At 35.6% G+C, this 22006-nt stretch overlaps 1 protein-coding gene across 5 annotated transcripts; it reads right to left on the reverse strand.

The window, feature by feature from the left end:
* Positions 1–332: 332 nt before the first annotated feature.
* LOC102578572 (protein kinase and PP2C-like domain-containing protein) lies at positions 333–14991 on the reverse strand. 5 transcript variants are annotated; one of them, XM_006337897.2, is made up of 12 exons: positions 14638–14926; positions 14439–14556; positions 13434–13600; positions 12308–12375; positions 11959–12182; positions 9243–9294; positions 4343–4877; positions 3376–3445; positions 3058–3277; positions 2893–2976; positions 1921–2016; positions 333–642 (listed from the first exon to the last, which is right to left on the reverse strand). In XM_006337897.2, exons 1-12 carry the CDS (start codon positions 14750–14752, stop codon positions 448–450), a joined length of 1944 nt encoding a protein of 647 aa, XP_006337959.1. In that variant the 5' UTR covers positions 14753–14926; the 3' UTR covers positions 333–447. The 5 variants fall into 5 exon arrangements, 4 of the variants coding, with proteins under 4 accessions (XP_006337959.1, XP_006337957.1, XP_006337958.1 ...); XM_006337895.2 differs by having other exon boundaries at positions 2872–2976; positions 14638–14920; XM_006337896.2 differs by having other exon boundaries at positions 2872–2976; positions 4343–4874; positions 14638–14917.
* Positions 14992–22006: the final 7015 nt, after the last annotated feature.

Raw genomic sequence — 22006 nt, forward strand, 5'->3', positions numbered from 1 at the left:
GAGGAGCAAAATTGTAGTACAACTTTTCACTTTGGAGCTTCCCACTTATTATAATAATAATAATAATAAAATAATAATAATAATAATATATATATATATATATATATGATATATATATGATATATATACACCGTGTAGGTGTTATAACATACTGCAACTAACATACTTTATGCTAGAATAAATTATTTTTGATAGTTAATATTGTAAAAAAAGTTGTACTATATCAAAAGAAAAATTATTGATATAGAAAGAAAGAACAAGAGTAAAAGAGCCGGTATGTAAATTATATATTATGGAAAAAACAAATATGAGATAAGGTAACTGATTATGTATTTTAAGATTTTTCCAAAAAGAGAAGCTGAAAGCGTAGATAATCAACTGATCCAAATAAGTTAGTGATGAATTGATTTACAAAGAATGATGATACCAGTAAGTAAGCAGAGGTAGCTAATAGATTCTCTCGGCTGTGGAAACTGGACGTAAGAAAATAACAATAACAGTTATATTGTCTTTGCTGCCTCTTTCTGCAGCTTCTGTCGCTAACCTCTTTGAACACATTCCTGCTTCTTTCACTGTGTCTCTGATTATGTTCACTACATCTTTCTCACTAACAACATCCCAAAGCCCATCACTCGCCATTACCTGATAAAGCAAATAAACATGCATCACTATATACATATCATCATTTTAAATCCAAACAAAACAAGCATCGGAACTGTAACATCATAACTAGCATCACTATATGCATATTCTCAACTGCTGGAGCAATTAATTGAGAGTTGTTGGTAATCAACCTTGGTGCATACACATTATCAAGTCAAGATTAGAAGCAAAATGGCGACGAGAATGTCCTAATATACACAGAATAAAGGAGACCACGAGAAGAGGAAAAATAAAGAAAAGACAAAGGGGATTCACGAGATAATAGTGTGCTCTTTCTATACACAAGGGGTTACATATCTCTCACCAGGGACCCTAATCTCCTATTTTGCTCCTTTAGAATTACTCCATCCACAACTGGCTGATAAATGATCTATCAAGTTATCTGGAGATAGAAAACTAGAAAGCTAGCAAACACTTGACCAAAAACCTTTCTGGCTTAATTGGTGGCATATTCCGCATATCAAAGATAATTAAGCGTAAAATGTTTTAATGATATGCAACTTCAATTTAACTGGATGGCTAGCGCCCAAAGACAAGCACAATGAACTCATAGAATTAGGTAAGGAACAAGAATTCAAGGGTTTGGATTTTGGACTAACTTTTCTTAACTAATAACAACTATGCATACCTTACTATGAATGCCTTGAAATGACCTTGTGAGTGCCCTTCAAAAATCTAATGCACTTAACAAAATCCAATATCAGCATTACAAATTCCTTTCCCCACACAAAATATTCACGCTACCAGTTAAATTAATATCCAATCCCCTATTAAAACCAGAGGAGAAAGGGAAGAAAACGAAAACAGAAGTACCCATAGGCCATACATTTCAAAGTCAAATCAAAAAGTCTGACTGTACCCATACATGTCAAAGTCAAAGTAATAAGAGTGGCTGCAAAGAGGAAGCAACAACAGTCAAGGAAACATAGGGCCTCAAACAAACAAATGATATTAGTAACAGACCGGAGTCGATGTCCTCAGCTGTATGTTATTTGTCATTATGTTTAATGGAAGTTGAAAAACAGACCCTAATGTGGGAACTGATTGTGCAACAACGCAGTATGTGTTTGCAAATAACTTGTTTTGATAGAACCAGAGATAAGAAGCTAAATCCAATCTGAGAATCAACTTATTGGTCTGGAAGTGGGTAAAATGTGGTCACATATAAACATATAGATAGATTCACTACTAGGATTTGATAACAATAAGTAGTCATTGAAATATCACGGAATGAAATTTTGTTGTTGTAATCCTTACAATGTATTCATCTTCGGCAGAAAGAGTAGTTGAAGTTATCTCAGGTTCCGCAGTTACAGCTGGCTTCAGATCATCATCGCCGATAGACCTTGTGACCTAGAGAAAGTAAATGCAATCAGATTACTAAATGATAATACAATATCTATATTTTGGAAGATCCTAAATCACCAACTATTTCTTCCATTGTTGTCCTCACAAGGCCCGCCTGAATCACCAACTGTTGAAAATATGCATTCTGCCAAATACAGATCCATTGCTATTTGCTGCTAGTCTAGAGGTGTCGACCACCCCCACATATAATTTTCGAATGTCAAATATTTTCCATACTTCTATAACACAAGTCATTAACTTATCATTCGTCATACAATACATGAAGAAGGAGTCAAGGTAGTACATTCAATGACCACTTATTCTGATATTAATACATTTATAACTTGTATAACAACTTGATCATTGAGCTTCATGATATCTAAACATTTTATAACAGTTAATGAATGAATATAATGCAGACACCACTTTCCCTTACTAAGGATTGGATAATATGATATATATATATATATATATATACACTTTCCCTTACTAAAAGGATTGGATAATGTGTATATACATTTGGACCATGCACCAGTGCTACTTTTTTTAACATCACATAGCTTATTGTATCTATTTCAAATGGAACTGGGATCAGAAGGCAAGTGAAAATCTTCCAGACAAAGGATTCTTCTGATCAAAAATATAACAAGGGAACTACTCCAACAAACTGGGAAGTTTGCATAAATGCAGACTTCTAGAATATATAAACACATATAGAAGGGACAAACAAGAACATCCAAGCCGAAGCTGAAAATTGGCAAGAATTTGGTAGAAATGGAAGAAAAAAAATGTGCTCTGGATACTATGCTAATCATTAAGCAGTGGCTATGAAAATATGTATGTGAACTTGGGAAGACTAACCTGGAGAGCCGCATCACCCACCCTCCATGTATCCACTTGCCATTTGACAAGGCCACCTGCACGGATAATACGTTCCCGCTCCTCAAGACAACTTGCAACATGATCCTATAACAGTACCGTATATCAGTGGAAATGCAAAGCCTTCTGATTCGTCAGAAAGTTAGCTAAGAAAATGAATCATCTCACCCTACTTAGAGCATATGGGATCCCAGATCGACACAAGATTGTTCTGCAATCACCAGCATTAGCAACAATAAGTTTGTTTCTGACGATAAGAGCAGCTATTGCAGTACAACCAGGGTGCCAATCTTTCTGAACTGCTCCCTTGCGTTTGCGAGAAGAATCAAGTTGTGTCCTGAATGCAACATCTGTCTTTATGAATGCTTCAAAAAGCGCATCAGAGGGACTGCAAAGTCATAAACATCCAAGAGTTGAGTGCCTTGACTCTTTAAAAACTTCTTGGTCATTCACAAACAAAAAAATCACAAGTTAAGCATGTAAAACCTGCAAACTGAACCAAGATTCTGCAAAAATCCTGGCAAAGCTCCAGAGGAAAACTCAGCAGCTGCTGAACCTGTAGGCACACTAGTTAAGACGGCCATATTCCAGTGAAAAATGTTTCTAATAAGTTTCACTTACGCGAAATAAAATGGCTTCATAGTGGCTGGTATCTCCTTTGTTGCTTAACCATAAAGTACAATCACTTAGGTAAGAAAATTACTTTAGCATCCTCAAAACTTCACTTTAACATCAGTTGCTATTAGAATACCAAATTATTCAAATATTTTTTAATTTTTTTTATGAGAACAAAATTATTCAATTTTAAAGAGCTTGGAGAAATGGAAAGTTCATTTTCGAGTACAACAAACAGCAAATATTAAGGAATCAAATGCCAACACAGTTTCCAGATTAAAGGGATGCTGCTCTCTGTAATAATGCCAAATTAGAGGTGAAGTTAGTATAGTCCAACAAAAGGAGTTAACTATTCAATCATTTTGTCAAACCCTTTTGGACAACGTCACAAGATTCTGTTAAAATACACTAATAATAGCAAGATATTAGCCACTTCATTATTATTACTATCTTAGCTTGCATTGCTCTTGAGTTTTGTTACTGTTATTACTATATAAAAGTGCAGAAAAAGCTTATATGATATTGGACACAATGTTCCTTGTTTTTCAAAAACCAAGTAGTAAAGACATGAGGTATGATACCAACGTGTTCTTCCAAAAATTACTAGACACCCACATTTCCAGCTCTTCAATCTAACAAAGCTAATGAGAACATTCAGTTTGGATGTGTGTAACAAATTATTTATTTCCCTTCTAAATGATAGTTAACCTAAGGGTAAAATGGTAGGAATTCAGAAATTTGTTCAATCCCGTTTCCTTTTTTTTCTACATGCTGAATACTCGGTGGTCATTCAATTCAACAGTAAGAATCACAACAGAGGAAGGACTTGGTATACTACCTCGATGACCATCAAAGATTGCAAAGATGTGAATATCCTTTTCATCACACAACTGAGGCATAAGGAAGTGTCTATCTTCCATTGTTTCCCTTCTCCCACATGATGCAAAGGAACCCCAAGACAGAACTGGACTATAGATATGATCATCTGAAGAATCCAGCCATGTGCTAGCAGCAAGGGCAGTAGGAACTCTTTTCAAAAAGTCTTTACCTTGACTGAACCAGCTAATATTCTCCTGATAGCTTTGGAAATTTGCAGCATCAACACCATTTGAAGAAATAAAAGCTTCCCCTGAGGCCTTCTCCATACAGCCCCTTCGAACTTCATGTTCCAGAATGAAATCAAGTTCCACGACAATATCATCAAAAGAAGGCCTATTTTGCGGATCTTTATCCCAACATCTTTCTATCAAAGAGACTAAACTTGCTGGAGCACCGGATTGAAGGTCAGCTAGAACGGGTCGTAAGCCTTCAGATACAACGGCTGCAGTAAGTTGCTGCTCGGTGTAGTTCATTTCAAGCACCGTATGGGCCTGCCATACATAGATATAGGAACCAGAAAGCATCTAAGATATATGACAGACAAAATCAACTGCTAGTAACGTCTTTCCAAATGTAAAAAAAGATCATGTATTTGGAAAAATAGTTTCTTGAATTAAAAACCAACTCCCATCTTGTATGTGAAGGAGAAAAACTGCAAGTTCTCTGTCATTTCAAAAGGAGAACCGCATTCAATGAATCTTTATAACCATAAAATTGCTTCTATCTAGTGGGTGTTTGGATTGACTTATTTTTAATGGCTTTTGGCTTTTAAGCTATTTTTTAGTTTTGGAAGTGTTTGGGTAAGCACTTTTTTAAGGCTGAAAAAGTACCAAAATAAGCCAAAAGTCAAAAATTGGGCGTCCCCAACTTATGACTTTCGGCTTTTGGCTTATAAGTCACTTAAAAAAGCCATACAAACAACCCCCTAGTATAGTGATCAGACATACAAGATTAGAAAATGCACGACTAGAATGAGCATACCTTTGATTGGCTTCAAAAAATTAGTCTATTGTAGCAATAAATATTCATTTAACATCTTGATGAAAAGGAAATGGAAGTTAAAACATATAATCTACTCTTAAGAAAATAGATTTTTCTATTGGATCATCGCATTGGTTCATTTACTTTCCTAGTATAGTAGATGCTATCACACATACAATCATACTTACATACTTCTCCTTTGACCTTTTCCACTGTTATAATAGCTAATGGATAAAAAATTGCAGTTAAAGCAATAGGTGAGACTCACCTTCTTCCCTCATTACTATTACTTGAGTCCTACAGCCCAGAGTGTTCATACAACTTAATATATATTAGTACATAAATCAAGAACATGTTGGTCTAACGTAGTCGGTTTGTCTATTCCTATGTAGAATCATGGTACCCTTCGGGGGTGGCCCAATGGTTTGGGCTTGGGACTTTCATGTTGGAGGTCTCAAGTTCGAAACCCCTTGCCAGCGAAAGTAAGGGGTTTGCCTTCTGGGTCGAGCTCGTTGCACCGGGCTTGCCTAGTGCAGGTTATCTCTCCTATGTGGTTTGCAAGTTATTGCATAGGAGCTGGGGTTTTACCCTATGAGCACCCAAAGGGTAGCGGCTACGGGTTTCCCTTGTCATCAAAAAGAAAATCATGATTTCGCCATTTCAGCACTGTTGTCAGGCAATTCCACATACTTTCATGTGAAGCAACTCGTTCAGTATTTCAAATACATTCTTTTCATGGCAAGCACATTTTCTTGATCATTTATATTGATGACATTTTCATAATAGGTAATCATGGAAATATCACCCCAGTTAAACAATATCTCCAGTTATTTTAAAACTAAGGATTTTTGGAACTTGAAACATTTTTGAGGCACCGAAAAGGCACGATGCGGTAGTGGTTTTGTCATTTCATAATGAAAAAATAATGGAAGAAACTGGTATGAGAGACTGCAAACCTACTGATACCCCAAATGTTTAACTTGTTCCTGGAGACGGAGCCTCCGAAGGATAGGTTGATACAGGAGACTTGTTAACTAACTCATCTCATAATTACACAAACCGTCATCTCATTCAGTTTTACTGTGCTGAGTCAGTTTCTCCAAGCTCCTTGCAATAGTAAATGGAGTGTTGTAATTTGAATTCTCAGAGGTCTCCTGGAAGGACGGTTATATGAGAACAATGCACATGTAAAGATTGTTAAGTAATTTTTATGCAAAGTGGCAGGATCTCCTTTAAATAGATGATCCACATCAGTATATTGCATTTAAATGGTGGTAATCTGATATCTTGGTAAAGTATGGCCAGATCAAGTGTAGGGCATCTAGCCGTAGATTTAGTCACATGTAAGCCTATACGATAAAACCATTCTATCAAGAATCGCTGATGGAAAGAATCGGGGGAAAAGGGTCAAAAATACCCCTCAACTTTGTTTTATTAGTTGATTATACCCTTGCCGTTAAAAAGAAGTTATTTTTACCCCTGCCGTTACTAATCTCATTATTTATACCCCTCAATTGGATGGAAAGCCCAAATCAGCTAAAAATACCCAACTTCGATTGAATGATCCGATTTTCTCTTTTAACCCAAACCCGACCCACTAAAATCAAATTAAACCCCAAACCCATCTTCTAATGTTCTTCCTCCATTGAAACACCATCGAAGATAACTTGACCCCATTCATGGTGTTTCTTCGCAACCGTTGCTCAAACCCATAGTAATTACTGCATCCTCAAACACCCTTTAGCTCATCTTACTCAACCCATATCGGCAAAAACTTCAGCTTTTAGGCGTTTTCTTGATGCTCATTGTTGCGTGAGTATTATAGCCTGACATTGGATTGAATTGAATTCCCCCATGGGAAATTCGGTTATGTATTTGATTTTGCTAATGAGAGTATTTTGATATGGTGATTTACAGGAAGTACGAGGAATTAGTCCATCATATGTTGAAGATTTTTGTTACATTACGGGCCATACGTATACAAAGGAAGTGGTGGTGGGCCATAGATTACAACTGTGTGAAATTTTTACATTCTTTGGTGGTTGCTTCTGTTCTATTCCTTTCAAGGTTTACACTACAACCAAATGCACATTTATGGAGTGCAACTCTTCAACGATATTCAGGATATAAAGCATCATACTTGAAGGAATGTATTCTTATCCTTCATCACTTTCTAAGTTTTTTATCAGATGTGAGAGAAAAAGAGAAGAGATGGGTTTGTTGTTATTTGTTACTATTTAGTATTGTGGGTCGGGTTTGGGTTAGGGTTAAAATATAAAATTGGGTAATTTCAATTGAAATTGGGTTACATTAAGTCAATTTAGGGTTTTCCATCCAATTGAGGGGTATAAATGATGAGATTAGTAACGACAGGGATAAAAATAACTTCTTTTTAACGGCAAGGGTATAGTCAACCAATAAAATAAAGTTGAGGGGCATTTTTTACCCTTTTCCCAAGAATCAATAACACCAATCAAACCACAATACATATGGTTTAATACCCCGTATTTCACGGAAGACCAAAACACATAGGGATAGATTGTCAGTTTTATCAAAAGATCAAATCAGTATGTACTTTTATTAATTTCGTCAAAATTCAAATGAATAATTTTGCCGATATCCTAACAAAACAACTTCAAGACTAACGAATAGCTTTCGCAACAAGATGGTAGCATATAATATGTACATGTCCGTTTAAAGTTAAGTGTTGAGATAGGCTCCCTCCATTTCATTTTGTGTCTTCACTTGACTAGGCACAAAGTTTTAAAATGTAAAGAAGACTTTAGAATCTTGTGGTATTAAACTAAAGGTGTGTATAATATACCAGAAATACCCTTTGAATGTTGTGGACTTAAACAAATCATCTCATTCTTACAAGGGATTGTCACTAAAAATAAAATGGAAATATTGGAATTATAAACCTACTCCCTCTATCCCAATTTATATTTCTCACTGCCCTGTTTAGTCCCTCCCAAAAAGAATGACACAATTCCTTATTTGGCAAGTGTTTACTGACACTATCAACGTTTTACCCTTGTTGGATCCGACTTATTTGGCAAGAAATTAATAAAAGTGTACTCTTCTATTTAAAAACCCATTTACTTCGGGGGTAGTTTTGGAACATTGCAAAGTCTTCTCATATTTCTTAAACTCCATGTCCAGTCAAACTATGTCACAGAAATTGGGACGGAGGGAGTACTAAATATAGAAAGGTATTTTTTTAAATAAACTAAAAAGGTACGAAAGATGCATAAATGGAATTGTATAGTATCTCTACTTTTTTGGTGTAAACAGTTGTGTATAGTAGGTACAGATCAAATTGTAGATTTGATAGGAAGTTTGTAATTGACACTTTTTGGTGGTGGCCAGCATGCCCTTAATGCTGAAGAATACAACCTTACCAGTTTTAGAAAAAAAAAATGCATAAATTAAAACGGAGAGAGTAGCAACATAATGTAATGTCAATTTGGTACATCCATTACAGTAAATTAGGAAGATTCTCTGCATCTTACTAGGTATTCATTAGAATCCTTCCAATTTTAGAGCATGCGTACGTCAATATTTTAAGTCTCAATAGCATGAGAGAATAATTGAGCTGGTAGTACCAATTTTCTTCTTCTCTTCTTCTCATTCTACATTCTGGAAAGACCATATATGGTGTGCAGAACTGTTTACCCAACAAAAGGAAATAGAGCTGAAGAATACTTGACTGTCTAATGGAGGGTCTTTTTTTCTTATTTTTATGAAAGGTAAAATTTACCTTAAATTTGATAGGAATGAAGGCCGACAATTTGCCGACACTAACTAGCTTGAGATTAAGGTGTAACTAGTATGGTAATTAAATGTTGACTATTTGGGGAAGTGAAAAGAACACCAACCTGTGTCTCAGCACGAAGATCAGTGTATGGAACTATGCCAGTAAGAAGTTCACTGCAACATGATAAATCCACAAGCTCTTAGAATGTAGAAATACAAAAATACATTTCAAAAAAAGTTTCAAATAAAGAGTTAGTCCATGCATGTTTTAGGCTTTTAGCATCAATTACAAACTGAGGACAGGTTAATCCGTGTTACTGCTAGCAGCCCCATCAACGTATTTGCCAACATAGCATCACTAACCAAAGAGAAAAGGATATGCCAGTAGATTGGATACAGTAACACAAAACTAGCTCATTATGGGAACAACCTGGTCTTTGTCATGATCCATTAAAAAGAAGCTAATAATAGAAAATAAAAGCAATGCTGCTGCAAACTTCGAGCCGAGGAGTTAATGAGTAATAGAAAATAGAAGCAATGCTGCTGCAAACATCGAGCCGAAAGTCTAACGGAAACAGTCTCTCTACCTTCTCAAGGTAGGGGTAAGGTGCACTCTACTCTCCCTAGACCACCCGTGGGATTACACTGGGTTTGTTGTTGTTGTCTCTGCAAATAGCAATGTGTCTCAAATTATTATCATGGGACACACAAAAGTTTCTGAAAACCACACTTCCTGAAATAAATTCTGAGACCTTAAGAGGTCACACAATCTTCTTCTTGCATGAGTAGCCCATACAGAGTTCTTAAATTCTTATCACAATATTGTAAAGGTGGTAAGAGGTATGTCACCTAGAAAAGCTAATATGTTTGTTTCAATAATTAAGACTGAAACATAGGACTTGGGCAGTTACCCATGAAACATCTTGCATGAAAAATCTGAAGAAGTCAATTATATCCAAGTTGGGGAAAACAATGCCCAAACCACTTTTGACAACTCAGAAGGCCTTTCGGTGAGCAATCTTCTATCTGATAATAATTAGGGCTGTCAAAAAAAAAAAAAAAAAGAGAATACACAGTAGCTGATTAACTTACTTCTACACACAAGAACCTCGACAGATCCATGTGGATGCAGAGATAGGGTATCAAGATAATGACTTAAAGTAGCTGACGGTCTACAGAAGCTGCATTAATCACTGAATCAACATCATTAAATGTTTTCAGCTTGTTTGCGTAACCGACTATGTTTGGAAGACAACAAGTTCACATAATTTGCGAAGTTTACAACAGCTACATGGTGGACAAGTAATCAATTCAGCTTTGCTAAGCAAGCAGTGGAAGTGATGTGAGCATCAAATTACCAGAGCTATTACCCATGAAATTTACCACTCTTTGTGACATTTATCAAAAGAGAAATATCTACCTTGCAGCACACTGAAACAATGATTCTTCAACTGAAGAAATTTTGATGAAGTCAAAGCTAAAGCATTCCATTTAAATTTTCTGGAGCATCTTTTTTTGTTTTGTTTTGTTAACCGTGGTCTCCAGCCAGCTTGTGCACCTCGACTAATTCCACGGATACTTCTACCTCCCACTAGCAACATGCACCAAGTAACTCTGTCCACCAAGGCTAGAACACAGGAAATAATCACCTAGGGGTTGTTTGGTGTGAACGATAACACCAAATAGTCATGGGATTAAATTATAGTGTCACTTAATTTGTTGTTTGATTGGCATGTCCGGGATAACTTATTCCGGGATTAATAATTAGTACCGGAATAAGTTATCCCTCCCCTGGGGTGGTATAGTAATTCTAAGATAACTTATCCCGGTATAAAATAGGTAAATGACAAAGATATCCCTTTGAACCCTTTTTATACATCACTTTTCATATTCATGAAGGATATTTTTGTGAACATATAACTTGTTCGTAAAATTCATGCAACGTATATTATTTTGAATACAACAAATACAACAAACAAAACATTCAATAAGAAATAAACTCAACATAACTTATCCATCATAACTAATACCAGCATAACTTATTCCATCATAACTTGTATGCAAACCAAACTACTCCCTAGTGTTCTATCTCTGTTGGGATTTGAACCTGAGACCTCATGATGCTCAACCTACTTTATTGACCACTAGGCTACACCCTTGGGTACAATTTTCTTGAGCATTTTTAGCTTCAAATTGTTGTATATATCCATGTTTATGTTTCAGATATCATTACATAGAGAACATTCAGTTCAGGTGGGAGTTTTCTGTATGAAGGTTGAGGGTTAATGTATTTACTAGATATCTCCAGACTGTGAATGTCTATTAGTTTCCAGTATCTGTAAGATGAACATATGAGACGGTTTAAGGTAGACAAGTACGTGTTTTGGAATGTGAATGGATGAGTTTTCACTTGCTAGGGATGGATTGTTTTACCCTATATGGAGCATGTATCATGTTTATGCTGATCTTTTTCCTCTAGAATTTATATAACAACAACATACCCAATGAAATCCCACCAAATGGAGTCTGGTTAGAGTTTATATACAGCTAAATTATTTATTTGGATTCAATTCATTGAACTTCTGATAGAAATATTCAGCCCTTGTGCTTCCAGCCTTCTCACCACTCCATATTCATGGAGAAATCACATCCCCGAATTATGACAACAAATCAATGATTCTATATAGGAAGAAACTTGTTTAGAAGCAAAACAACATTCAAACAGCACATAGTATACATTGAAAGCAGGCATAACAAGTTACTAGCAGGTATGTAAACTTGCAGAATCACTTCCATTTCTTATTGTGATGCAATGCAGCTGGTGACTACAATACTTACTTCACTGTTATTCCAAAGCTATATACATCAGACTTTTCAGTGTGGATCTCTTTCGTCAGCACCTCTGGTGCCATGTAAATAAGCGTACCAACCATATTCCTCTTATGGAAACCTCCAGTTGGCTTGCCAGTCGATTTCCAGTTTTCAGTGGAAACTAGTTTAAGATTTTTTTTGTATTCGGCCAAACCAAAGTCCGCGAGATGTGGTTGTAGCTGTCTATCAAGCTGCAGTATAGCGAAAAAAATCAATGGAAGTTTATCATTGAGATAATTGGGAGAGGGACTTATTTAAAGTGGACAATGATATACATAAAAACTGCAAAAAGAATCAGGAAGATCAAAGACATTACGAGAATGTTTGCTGGTTTCACATCCCTGTGCACAATCCCAAGGTTATGTAGGTACTGTAAGGCCTTTGCTGTAAAAGGCGAGAGCACTGTAAATTTGCTACCATTGAATTGATTTTTTTTCATTAACAGAGGAATAAAGGAGAGAAAACAAAGTAGCCTAAACAATTCAATACATTTCCTATGTAGCCAAAAACAGTAGGGTAGTTGGTGTGCTTTGATATCAAAAGTGTTCGGAGAAAGAAATGCCATTTAAGCAAACATATTCTATGCTTAAAGCCATTTGGAAAGATAGCCAGTTTTAGGGAAAACTTGAGGAAGTAGAAAAAGTGTGGGATATACTTAACTTTAGTAGGAAAAAACATCTTAGCTAGAAGATTACTCTTTCATCCGCAAATGTAACTGGGACTCAACAAGATGTGATGGCGTTTCCTGAAACATCCTGGTATTTGCTTCACCTCCTCCAAATTTTCTATTGCATTCCCACCACTCAATGATTTTTCTTTCTATATATTTCATCATGGTTAAATAAATTCTCAATAGCGGATATAACTATTAAACTACAAATTCTCATAGCAGTCCAGGTGTCTAGTAATGATTCAAGTGTCATCCAATGCCCTTTCTTTCCCTTTTTATTTTTAGTCCATATGTGTCATCTACTATCAATGACAATCTGATATTGTAGTCTTCCAATAGACGCTTAATTGCTTTTTATTTTTTAATAACCACAGTGTCATGCGCACACCTCAACTAAATTCATGGGGACATCAGCTACCTCCCACCAGCACATGTCTATCCACTAAAGCTTAGCCAGATGGAAAAAAATCACCTAATGTTTTTTGCCTCAGCTAGGAATTGAATTTGCCATCTCATGGGTCTTAACTCACTTCATTAATGAATATTTTCCTAATCACACTCAATAGCATAGCATTCTCAATGCAAGTTTCACAAGATTGATCACTTACATGATCCTTCATGGAAAATGTTATAAATTCTTTGGAATTACATTACATCATTAACCTTATTCGATAGGTTAAACAATCCCCACACCGAAGAAAAAAGAAGTTAGTATTATCCATGATTACGTGGAAAAAGACAAGCAGCTGGAAAATGCACATGCATAACACACCTAAACGAGCTGCGATTTCAAGTGTATGTCTGATACTTGGACTCCATTCATCCACGTGTAATTTCCCGGCAAGATTTCCAGACTCATAGTATTCAAAGAAAAACATGTAATTTGGCGGCTTGGCGTGTGCCCCCACTAGCTTTGCTATCCCCCAATGATCCAATGTGCTATATCCAAAAGACATTTTAACAGAACTTAACAAACAAATATATTAACTATCCTCAAAAACATAACAATAACTCATGATATTCTTGTAGGGAAACACAACAACAACAAGTAGGGAGTATCCTCATATGGCTTAAAAGGTAGATATTCTAGTTTTGTCAATCAGAAATTGTAATTTTGCATACGGAAATATACGGAGAAGGGCCTAAAATGACCTCAACTATTTGAATTGGTACAAAACTATCCTCCGTCCTCCTTTCGGCCCCCAAATAACCTAGACGTCATTTTTTTGGCTCAATAATACCCCTGACGTCAATCTTTTGGCTAAAAAATATCTTTATTTCTAACGGTTCACACTCCTAAGGTGGATGGAGGGCAATATTGTACCAAATCACATAGTTTAAGAGCATTTTAGGCCCTTCTCTGTTAAAATAATTTGAAATTACTTAATCAATATATGGACTCATATGATTGACCTGATTTTGAGTTCCATAGTAAAATCACCTCCCCACCCCCCTTCACTTCCTCTCTCTTCCACTTTTCTCTTCTGCGATCTTTTCAATCACTTTAAATTTAATTTTCTTAAACTTGTGGCATTCATATAGAAATAATTTGTTCCAAGAGGCAGTATTTGGGGCCAAAAGGTTAATGTCAGGGTATTTGGAGCCGAAAGTTAGATGGAGGATAGTTGAGAGGCATTTCAGGCCATAAATAAATACCAATTTTGGTCATAGGTAAGGACAAAGTAAGAACTACTTACTTTGCTGTTCAATGATATCTACTTTGCAATATAGAAAACACATTTCAAATTAATCAAACAAAATAAGGGAGGAAATTCACCACAATAATTGCAGTTCTTTATGGAACTTATCAATGTCTTCAGATGTGGACAAGATTGGTTTTTTAGCAGCAACTCTTTTACCATCAAGAATGGCTTCATATACCACACTTTCAGCCCCTGCAACCAAATAAAGATTAGTAAAAATTTGGTATGTAGCTGCATGTCTGTAGAGATTTTAAAGTGTAAAATGAATAAGACCTCGAGCAATAGGGTGAGAGAGAGAATAAGAAGGAGGAGGGAGATGAATGGGGATTTTTTGGCTGGTACAACAACCACGAATGCAAGTGTTAGGTTGCAAGATTTCCAGGCCCATGTTCACCAATTCCCTGTCTTCTCTTCCTCGTGAAATTGTATAAGAAAATTAAGAAATGGGCACCTGAACAAGTGATCAGATTCTTCAGCTGAAGGTGGACCCAAGTGACCCAATTGGAGGAACTTTCCGCGGTTGGTAAGCAACTTCGTCCACCATTGACCCACCATATGATCAAATACACATTTTTTGCCACATTTCTTTTGATAAAATACATAAAAAATTCCTCAACTTTACGGATAATTCTTTATCCCTTAACTTTATTCACGTGAATCAATACATCCTCAAAAGCATATGAACCACACTTAAGGGTCGTTTAGCACGGAGTTTAAGAGAAATAGTTCATATATTATGTATGATATTTTTAGTACTGTGTTAGATGGAATTTTGGGCATATATATAACTAATTAATAGATTAGTTATACACCCTACATGGTATTATAGGAGGTATAATTAATACCTTCTATTTGGTGGTATTAGTAATACATAAAATTTAATATCATGGGATTAATCTATATTTGTACTAGAAATTTTTTAAATAAATTAGCTTACAAATTTTATTATTTAGAAAGAGTTGTTTATTGCTAAATAAAATCAAAACAAATCAATACAATATTCGAAATGGGAGTTGTTTAACATTTACTAATTGAAAAGACAAATATATGACCACATGACGTTTTTGATCTTAAATGAATATATTATTTGTTGATATATATGTGATTTTTTAATTATTTGTATATTGAACAATTTATAAAATTGCACACATATCAAAACTACAACTTGCAATATTTATGTGTAAGCGTAGATGGTTTATTTGATTTTACTATTGTTTACCATCTTTTTGGTTTAAAAGTATATGGTCTATATTTTTTTTTAAATGAAAATTGATGTTTTTTGAGTAATCAATTTATTGAGATGACAATTATTTACCCTCTATTAACACCTCGAATTTCGAAAAGGGAAAAGGTTGGATAAATTGTAGCTACTTGTTCAGGTCTAGAGGACCAGTCTACGGGTCGTAGAAATTTTTACTGGTCGTAAACCTGTCTCGTAGAAATGGGAGAATATTTTTTGAAAAATGATGTTCTAGTATCTCATGCTATGGTTGACCCGGAGGATCTGTCGAATGATCTATGGGTCGTAGATAGGTTCCGTAGAAGCAATCCTGACTTACTAAAAATTTGGGGTTAAGGTTGAGTTCTACGAGTAGGGTCAACGAACTGTAGGAAGCAATCCAAAGTATACCCTAGTAGTAACATGGCGTATAAAATCCTGAAAGGCCCTACACAAGCCAGCATACATCATACAAAATAATGGAAATAAAGATTTCAAATGAAACAGTCTTATATCATAAAAGAGTTTGACAAAGCGAAAGTCTAACATAAGTCTCAACTATCCATCTACTAACTCAAAGGAAGCAGTTGGAACGTAACCCATACACTACGTACAAATGTCTGAAAACTAGAATGATATAAAGTTATAAAAGTGTCTTGGTCCGGCCCTCGGATCATGAGGACTCACCAATCTTCAAATGTCAAATGGATCAACTAGCCACGAGTATGAGAGGTAGGAGCATCGAGCCCTACATTATGAAACAATGCAAGCACAAGTATGCATTAGTACATGTAATGTACTAAGTATGATAGCAATGCGTAAGAGTTATGAAATCATGCTAAAAAGGGACTTTACATGACATGCAATGACCAAGCTAAATCATAAGATCAAAGGTTAGAAAACATAAGTCATAATCATACTCAATGCAAGTTTAACATCTTCAAAATACTTTGTGAGATACTTTAAAAGTAACCTTAGTTCATTATTGTGAGAAGCTTACCATTAACCGACATAAACTATGTGAGCTATAACATGAAATCCAGTGTACTGCTCCCACACCAAAAATCCTACATGCCAAGGTAAGGAATATGAGTCTGAGCTAAGGTGGATCCACTAGGTAATGTCTATCTGAGACAACATCCTATGGTGGCACATAGTTTGGGACAAAGAGATTGCTACTAGAGACCCGACCTCTACAGCGGGAGAGCCTCAATCTCAATGTCATTAATCATATTCATATTATGATTCATGGAAAAGCACAATTAAGTTTACTAATACAAGCTAGAAATATCATAGAGTATCTACTTAAACCATGCGTGATAAAACCTTTCACCATCGATAATCTTTTCATAATAACTTTATAAGACCCATAGACATTAACTTCATACTAAAGTGTCATACTACTATTGATATTAGTTTTAGAAACTTGGTCCATGATCATTGATGGCATATTTGACTACCATACTAATCAAAACATAATATATATAAATAATCAAAAGCATTAATGGAAAATCTAGATGACATTCATGTCATATGGCCAAGCTTCGTAGAAAATATAGATACCTTCATCTATAAGCTTACTTAAGTCATAAACATTGTTTTCATAAAACATGCATAATTTCCATAAATCATAATTCATAAGCTTCATCATCTGTTCATAGTCAAAAATCATGGAGCATGCATGGGTTTCATATGAATTCAACTTGAAATCATGTAAGTACTTCAATTCATGAATTATAAGATAGAAAACAAGTAATTGAATTGTAATTGAAGAGAACACTTGAAGATTGAATAAAACCCTAACTTTGAATTGAGAATCTAAGTTGCAAAATTGGAAGATCTTTGAGGAACCCTATGGAGGAAAGGACTTCATAGGTGAATACTAACATACCTTAGTAATCAAGGCCCAATAGCTATGGTGAATTGAGAATCTTAAAGTGAAACTCTAGTTGCTTCTTCCTTAGCCTTAGAGAGGATTTTGGGGATGATCTTGGAGGGAAATTTAGAAATTAGGTGAATGATTTAAAATGGATGGTTTTAGGACCTATATCACTTATATAGGTCTAGAAATAAGGGTTAAAACGACATAGCTTAGGTACCGAACACAAAGGAAAAGACCTAAAATAGTCCTAACTTTAAAAGTTGATGGGTGACCTATATGAACCCCTAAACGGACTGTATAGGTCAACATGGTCCATTTATGGAACCGTACAAAGGAGGCCAAAAATTAGGTTGCCCTAAATGGCCAGCCACTTTCCCTAAACGTCTAGTGATACCCTAACAGACTCTTTAGGATTCCGTAAAGGGGTCATGGTCCATTTTGGGTTCGTAAAGGTTAACTCACTTTAACCTTTTTCAAAGCCCTGTGTGTTACAATATCTCCCTCTTGGAAACATTTGTCCTCGAATGAAACTCAAGCTAGCATGAAAATAGTAGAAGAGAAACTAGCAACCCAACATGAATGCAATTCATCCAAATGCGCGTCTAGTGATACCCTAACGGACTATTTAGGATTCCGTAAAGGGTTCATGGTCCATTTTGGGTTCGTGAATTTGCCCGTTAACTCATTTTAACCTTTTTCAAAGCCCTATGTGTTACAATATCTCCCTCTTGGAAACATTCGTCCTTGAATGAAACTCAAGCTAGCATGAAAATAGTAGGAGAGAAACTAGCAACCCAACATGAATGCAATTCATCCAAATACGCGTCTAGTGATACCCTAACGGACTGTTTAGGATTCCGTAAAGGGTTCATGGTCTATTTTGGGTTCGTGAATTTGCCCTTTAACTCATTTTAACCTTTTTCAAAGCCCTATGTGTTACAATATCTCCCTCTTGGAAACATTCGTCCTTGAATGAAACTCAAGCTAGCATGAAAATAGTAGGAGAGAAACTAGCAACCCAACATGAATGTAATTCATCCAAATGCACATAACCAAGGAGGAACATTGACTCCAAGCTAAAACATATTCAAAACATCATTTCATAAGGAATACATGCATATTGTAGTCAAATGCACATAATCATGAAGAAATCAATCAAGCTAAATCATATCTTCAAAAAATCAGAATTTTCATAAGCATGTATGCATGAGGAAACATGAGACTGACTAAGAACGCAAGAATCCTAAGGAGTGCGTGTAACACCTTAGAAATCAGACTTAATGTTGTTATTGTTGATCTTAGGCGTATTTATGCGCCTAATAACCAATTTATCTGATATATATAGCAAAGTTTGAGAGCAAATTCCTAATCAAAACTGAAATTTTAGAGTCCATTGATTGTGTTTTCCTCTAACCAATATGATTAGATGTTTCAGGGTGAAAAGCAAAGAAAAAGGAGCGAAAAAGGACACTATGCAAAAGGTCAGAGAATAGAAGCCGAAGTTGCTAAGGAGAAGGGCCAAGAAACTAAAAAAATACACTGCAAGGGAGCAACTCCGCGTCGCGGACCTGAAGCCAGTATGTGGAAAACAATTTAATTCAACAGTGGAGTGCGCGCCAGGAGCGCATCGCTGAGAGGATCCAATTGTGCACAAATTATTGCGAGGGAACAGGTCCGCGTTGCGGACCTGGACTTCAAAATTGAGTCACGTGTTTTATTTCAGACTATAAATAGTTCAGTTGTATTATTTTATCATTATTCAATTTTTGAAAAATGGAAGAACATCGATTTGGGAAATTTTGCTGACACTATCTAGGGCTTTTCTTCTAGTCCTTCATTTTGGTAAACATTTCTATGATCTTTGAACATTATTGGATGATGTTTTATTATATGATCGAGTAGTTAAATTCCCTTATTCTAGGGTTGTAGCTACGATTAATGGTGTAATAATATTTGTTTCTAGCATGAGATGGATTTTCTTATGATTTATGCTCACATTCTTGTTTAACTATTTTAATGACTGATCAACATTAAAATAAACTCATTGTCCGCTCTTGAAATCGAAAGACGAATAAAGGGATAGACCAAAGAATGTGAGAAGCGTGTTCATTCTAGGGTAAAACTTAGAGTGTTTCGTATATAGGATAGGTTTATACTTATATGCCGCATTTGATTAATATACAAGATGATAGCTTAATGCTCCGACATTGGTTCATGCATGCCTATCTTCGCTCTACGATGTAGTTAGGTTGTTAATGGTGGTAGGCGATTAGAGGTCGGGAGATCATGATCGTAAAATTAACCTTGTGAGTCAATAATAAGGATATCATGTCGAATGATAGGATAAGTTATTATTGTGCTTGAAATCGGTATATGTTACAACCCTGGAATATTTTCCCAAATTGCAAAATTCCCTTGTTTGAAGCTGTTTAATTGTAGTAATTAATATTTGAGATAGTTCAGTTTAGTTGATATAAACAAATTCTTGAAAACGTTTGTCCTAGAAGTAAGTTTAGTTTAGTTACAATAAAGTTAGTGTTTGTTGATTTGAAGTCCTTTGGGTTCGATAATCTGGCTCAAAAGAGTCATTGTACTACTTGAGTGACCACGTGCACTTGTGTGTGCTTTTGGATGCAACAGTTGTGAAAGAATTTCTCACATAAAATGTTCATAAGGTTATTTTTAAGAAGAATTTTTGGACTTTTTCCTAATTATTTCAACTCAATACTATGTCATTTTACCCTCTATTAGAAACCCTATATAAACGTTTTACCCCCCCCCCCCAAATCTCCTAATTCAACTCATTCTCTCAAATTCCTAAAAGAAGAACAAGTTCATCCTCCCAAATATTTCTATCTCTAAAGCTTGAAGAAGAAGACTAGGGTTTCATGTCAAGTCTCCAAATTCACCATCGATTGTAAGCTCTTGGCATCAAGGTATGATAGTATTCACTGATGTAGTCTTTCCTCCCTAAGGTTTCTAAATTCTCTAATTTTGCAAGGTAGAATCTCTAATGAAAGTTAGGATTTTTACTCAGTATCATGGGTTGTTTTCAATCATGATTTAATTGATTGATTTTTGTCTTTTTATGCATGAATTGAGATAAGTGCATGATTTTGAGTTAAACTCATGTGATCCCATGCATGATCCATGTTTTCTAGAATTGATCATATGATGAAGCTTTTGAATCATGAAAGATGAGTTTTATGAAGATATGCATGCTCTTATGAAATTGATGAAAATGATTTAAGATTTTCTTTGAGAGTGAAGCATTAATGTTGTTGTTGTGAAAGAATTTCTCACATAAAGTGTTCATATGGTTGAAAGTTTTTCTCACCTAAGATGAATAAAGACTTAATGAGCTATTCTAATGAAACTTAGCTTGGATTGGATACTTGATGTGCCCTTTCATGGATAAAGAGGCAAGCAGCGATTACCCATGACCTCTAGTGATAAGACAAGTGTCGATTACCCATGTCCCATGAATGATAAGAAAATTTAAGACTAATGAATATTCTATGAGATTTATGCTTAGCACCGAGTGAACAAGTGGTGATTATCCATGTCCCATAAACTATGTGTCACCATAGGTTTGTCTAGATAGACATTAGCTAGTGGATCCACATAAGCTAGAAGTTCATGGTTCTCACCTTGGCAAGTGAGAACACCTTTTTTCGATGTGGGGTAGACATTGGATTCTATGTTATAGCTCACATGGTCTCTATGTAGGTTAAAGGTAAATCTCCCACAATAATGAACTAAAGTTACTTCAAGAAGTATCTTACAAATGTTTAAAGATGTTAAGCTTGCATTGACCATGTTTTATGATATATGTATTATAACCCCTTCATCTTTTGATTTATCTTGGTTATTGCATGTAATGTCATGAAAAGTCCAGCATGATTTCTTATCTTTTATGCATTGCTATCATACTTGATACATTTCATATACTAACACATACTCTTGCCTACATTCTTTCATTAATGTAGGGTCCGACGCTCCTGATTCACATTTTCGTGGCTAGGGATCACTTTGGTAGATTGAAGATTGGTGAGTCCTCATGTTTCGAGGACCGAACCTTTATTTCATATGTCTTTACTTTTCGTATTGTATGTGATGTACAGATTACATCCCGATCACTCTTGATGTACTAGATGGCTTTGAAACTATGTTAGACTTCCGCTACATTTTATAAACTCTTATGTTTTGAAATTGTCTTTTAAAATCTCTTGATTTTCTATTATCTTGGATGATGTATGCTAAGTGGCTTGGGCGGTTCTCTCGGAATCCTATATGTCATGTTACGTGTGAGGTATACTTTGAATTATGACACAAACATATTCATTTACAATCAATAAAGGTATTGCAAGGTTTATTGTGTCACGCCCCAAACTCGAGGGACGCAACTGGCTCCTAATGCCAAAACTCAGGCCCGAGCCCACCCAGCTGATCCATTTGCTACTAGCGCATGGCAGCCACACGCAATCAAGAAATCAAATAAGTATATCTCGGCTTAAAGCTAAGCCGTTGGCCGGCAAGGC

This window comes from Solanum tuberosum, unplaced genomic scaffold, assembly GCF_000226075.1.
Source record: "Solanum tuberosum cultivar DM 1-3 516 R44 unplaced genomic scaffold, SolTub_3.0 scf00001, whole genome shotgun sequence".
NCBI lineage: Eukaryota > Viridiplantae > Streptophyta > Magnoliopsida > Solanales > Solanaceae > Solanum > Solanum tuberosum.

Coding starts and splice junctions, on each gene's coding strand:
- LOC102578572 (XM_006337895.2), bottom strand. CDS start 14,752: ATGGGCCTGGAAATCTTGCAACCTAACACTTGCATTCGTGGTTGTTGT. Junction 13,601..14,438: donor AAAGAACTGCAATTATTGTG/GTGAATTTCCTC, acceptor TTTTGGATATAG/CACATTGGATCATTGGGGGA. Junction 4,878..9,242: donor ATCTTCGTGCTGAGACACAG/GTTGGTGTTCTT, acceptor ATCTATGTATGG/CAGGCCCATACGGTGCTTGA.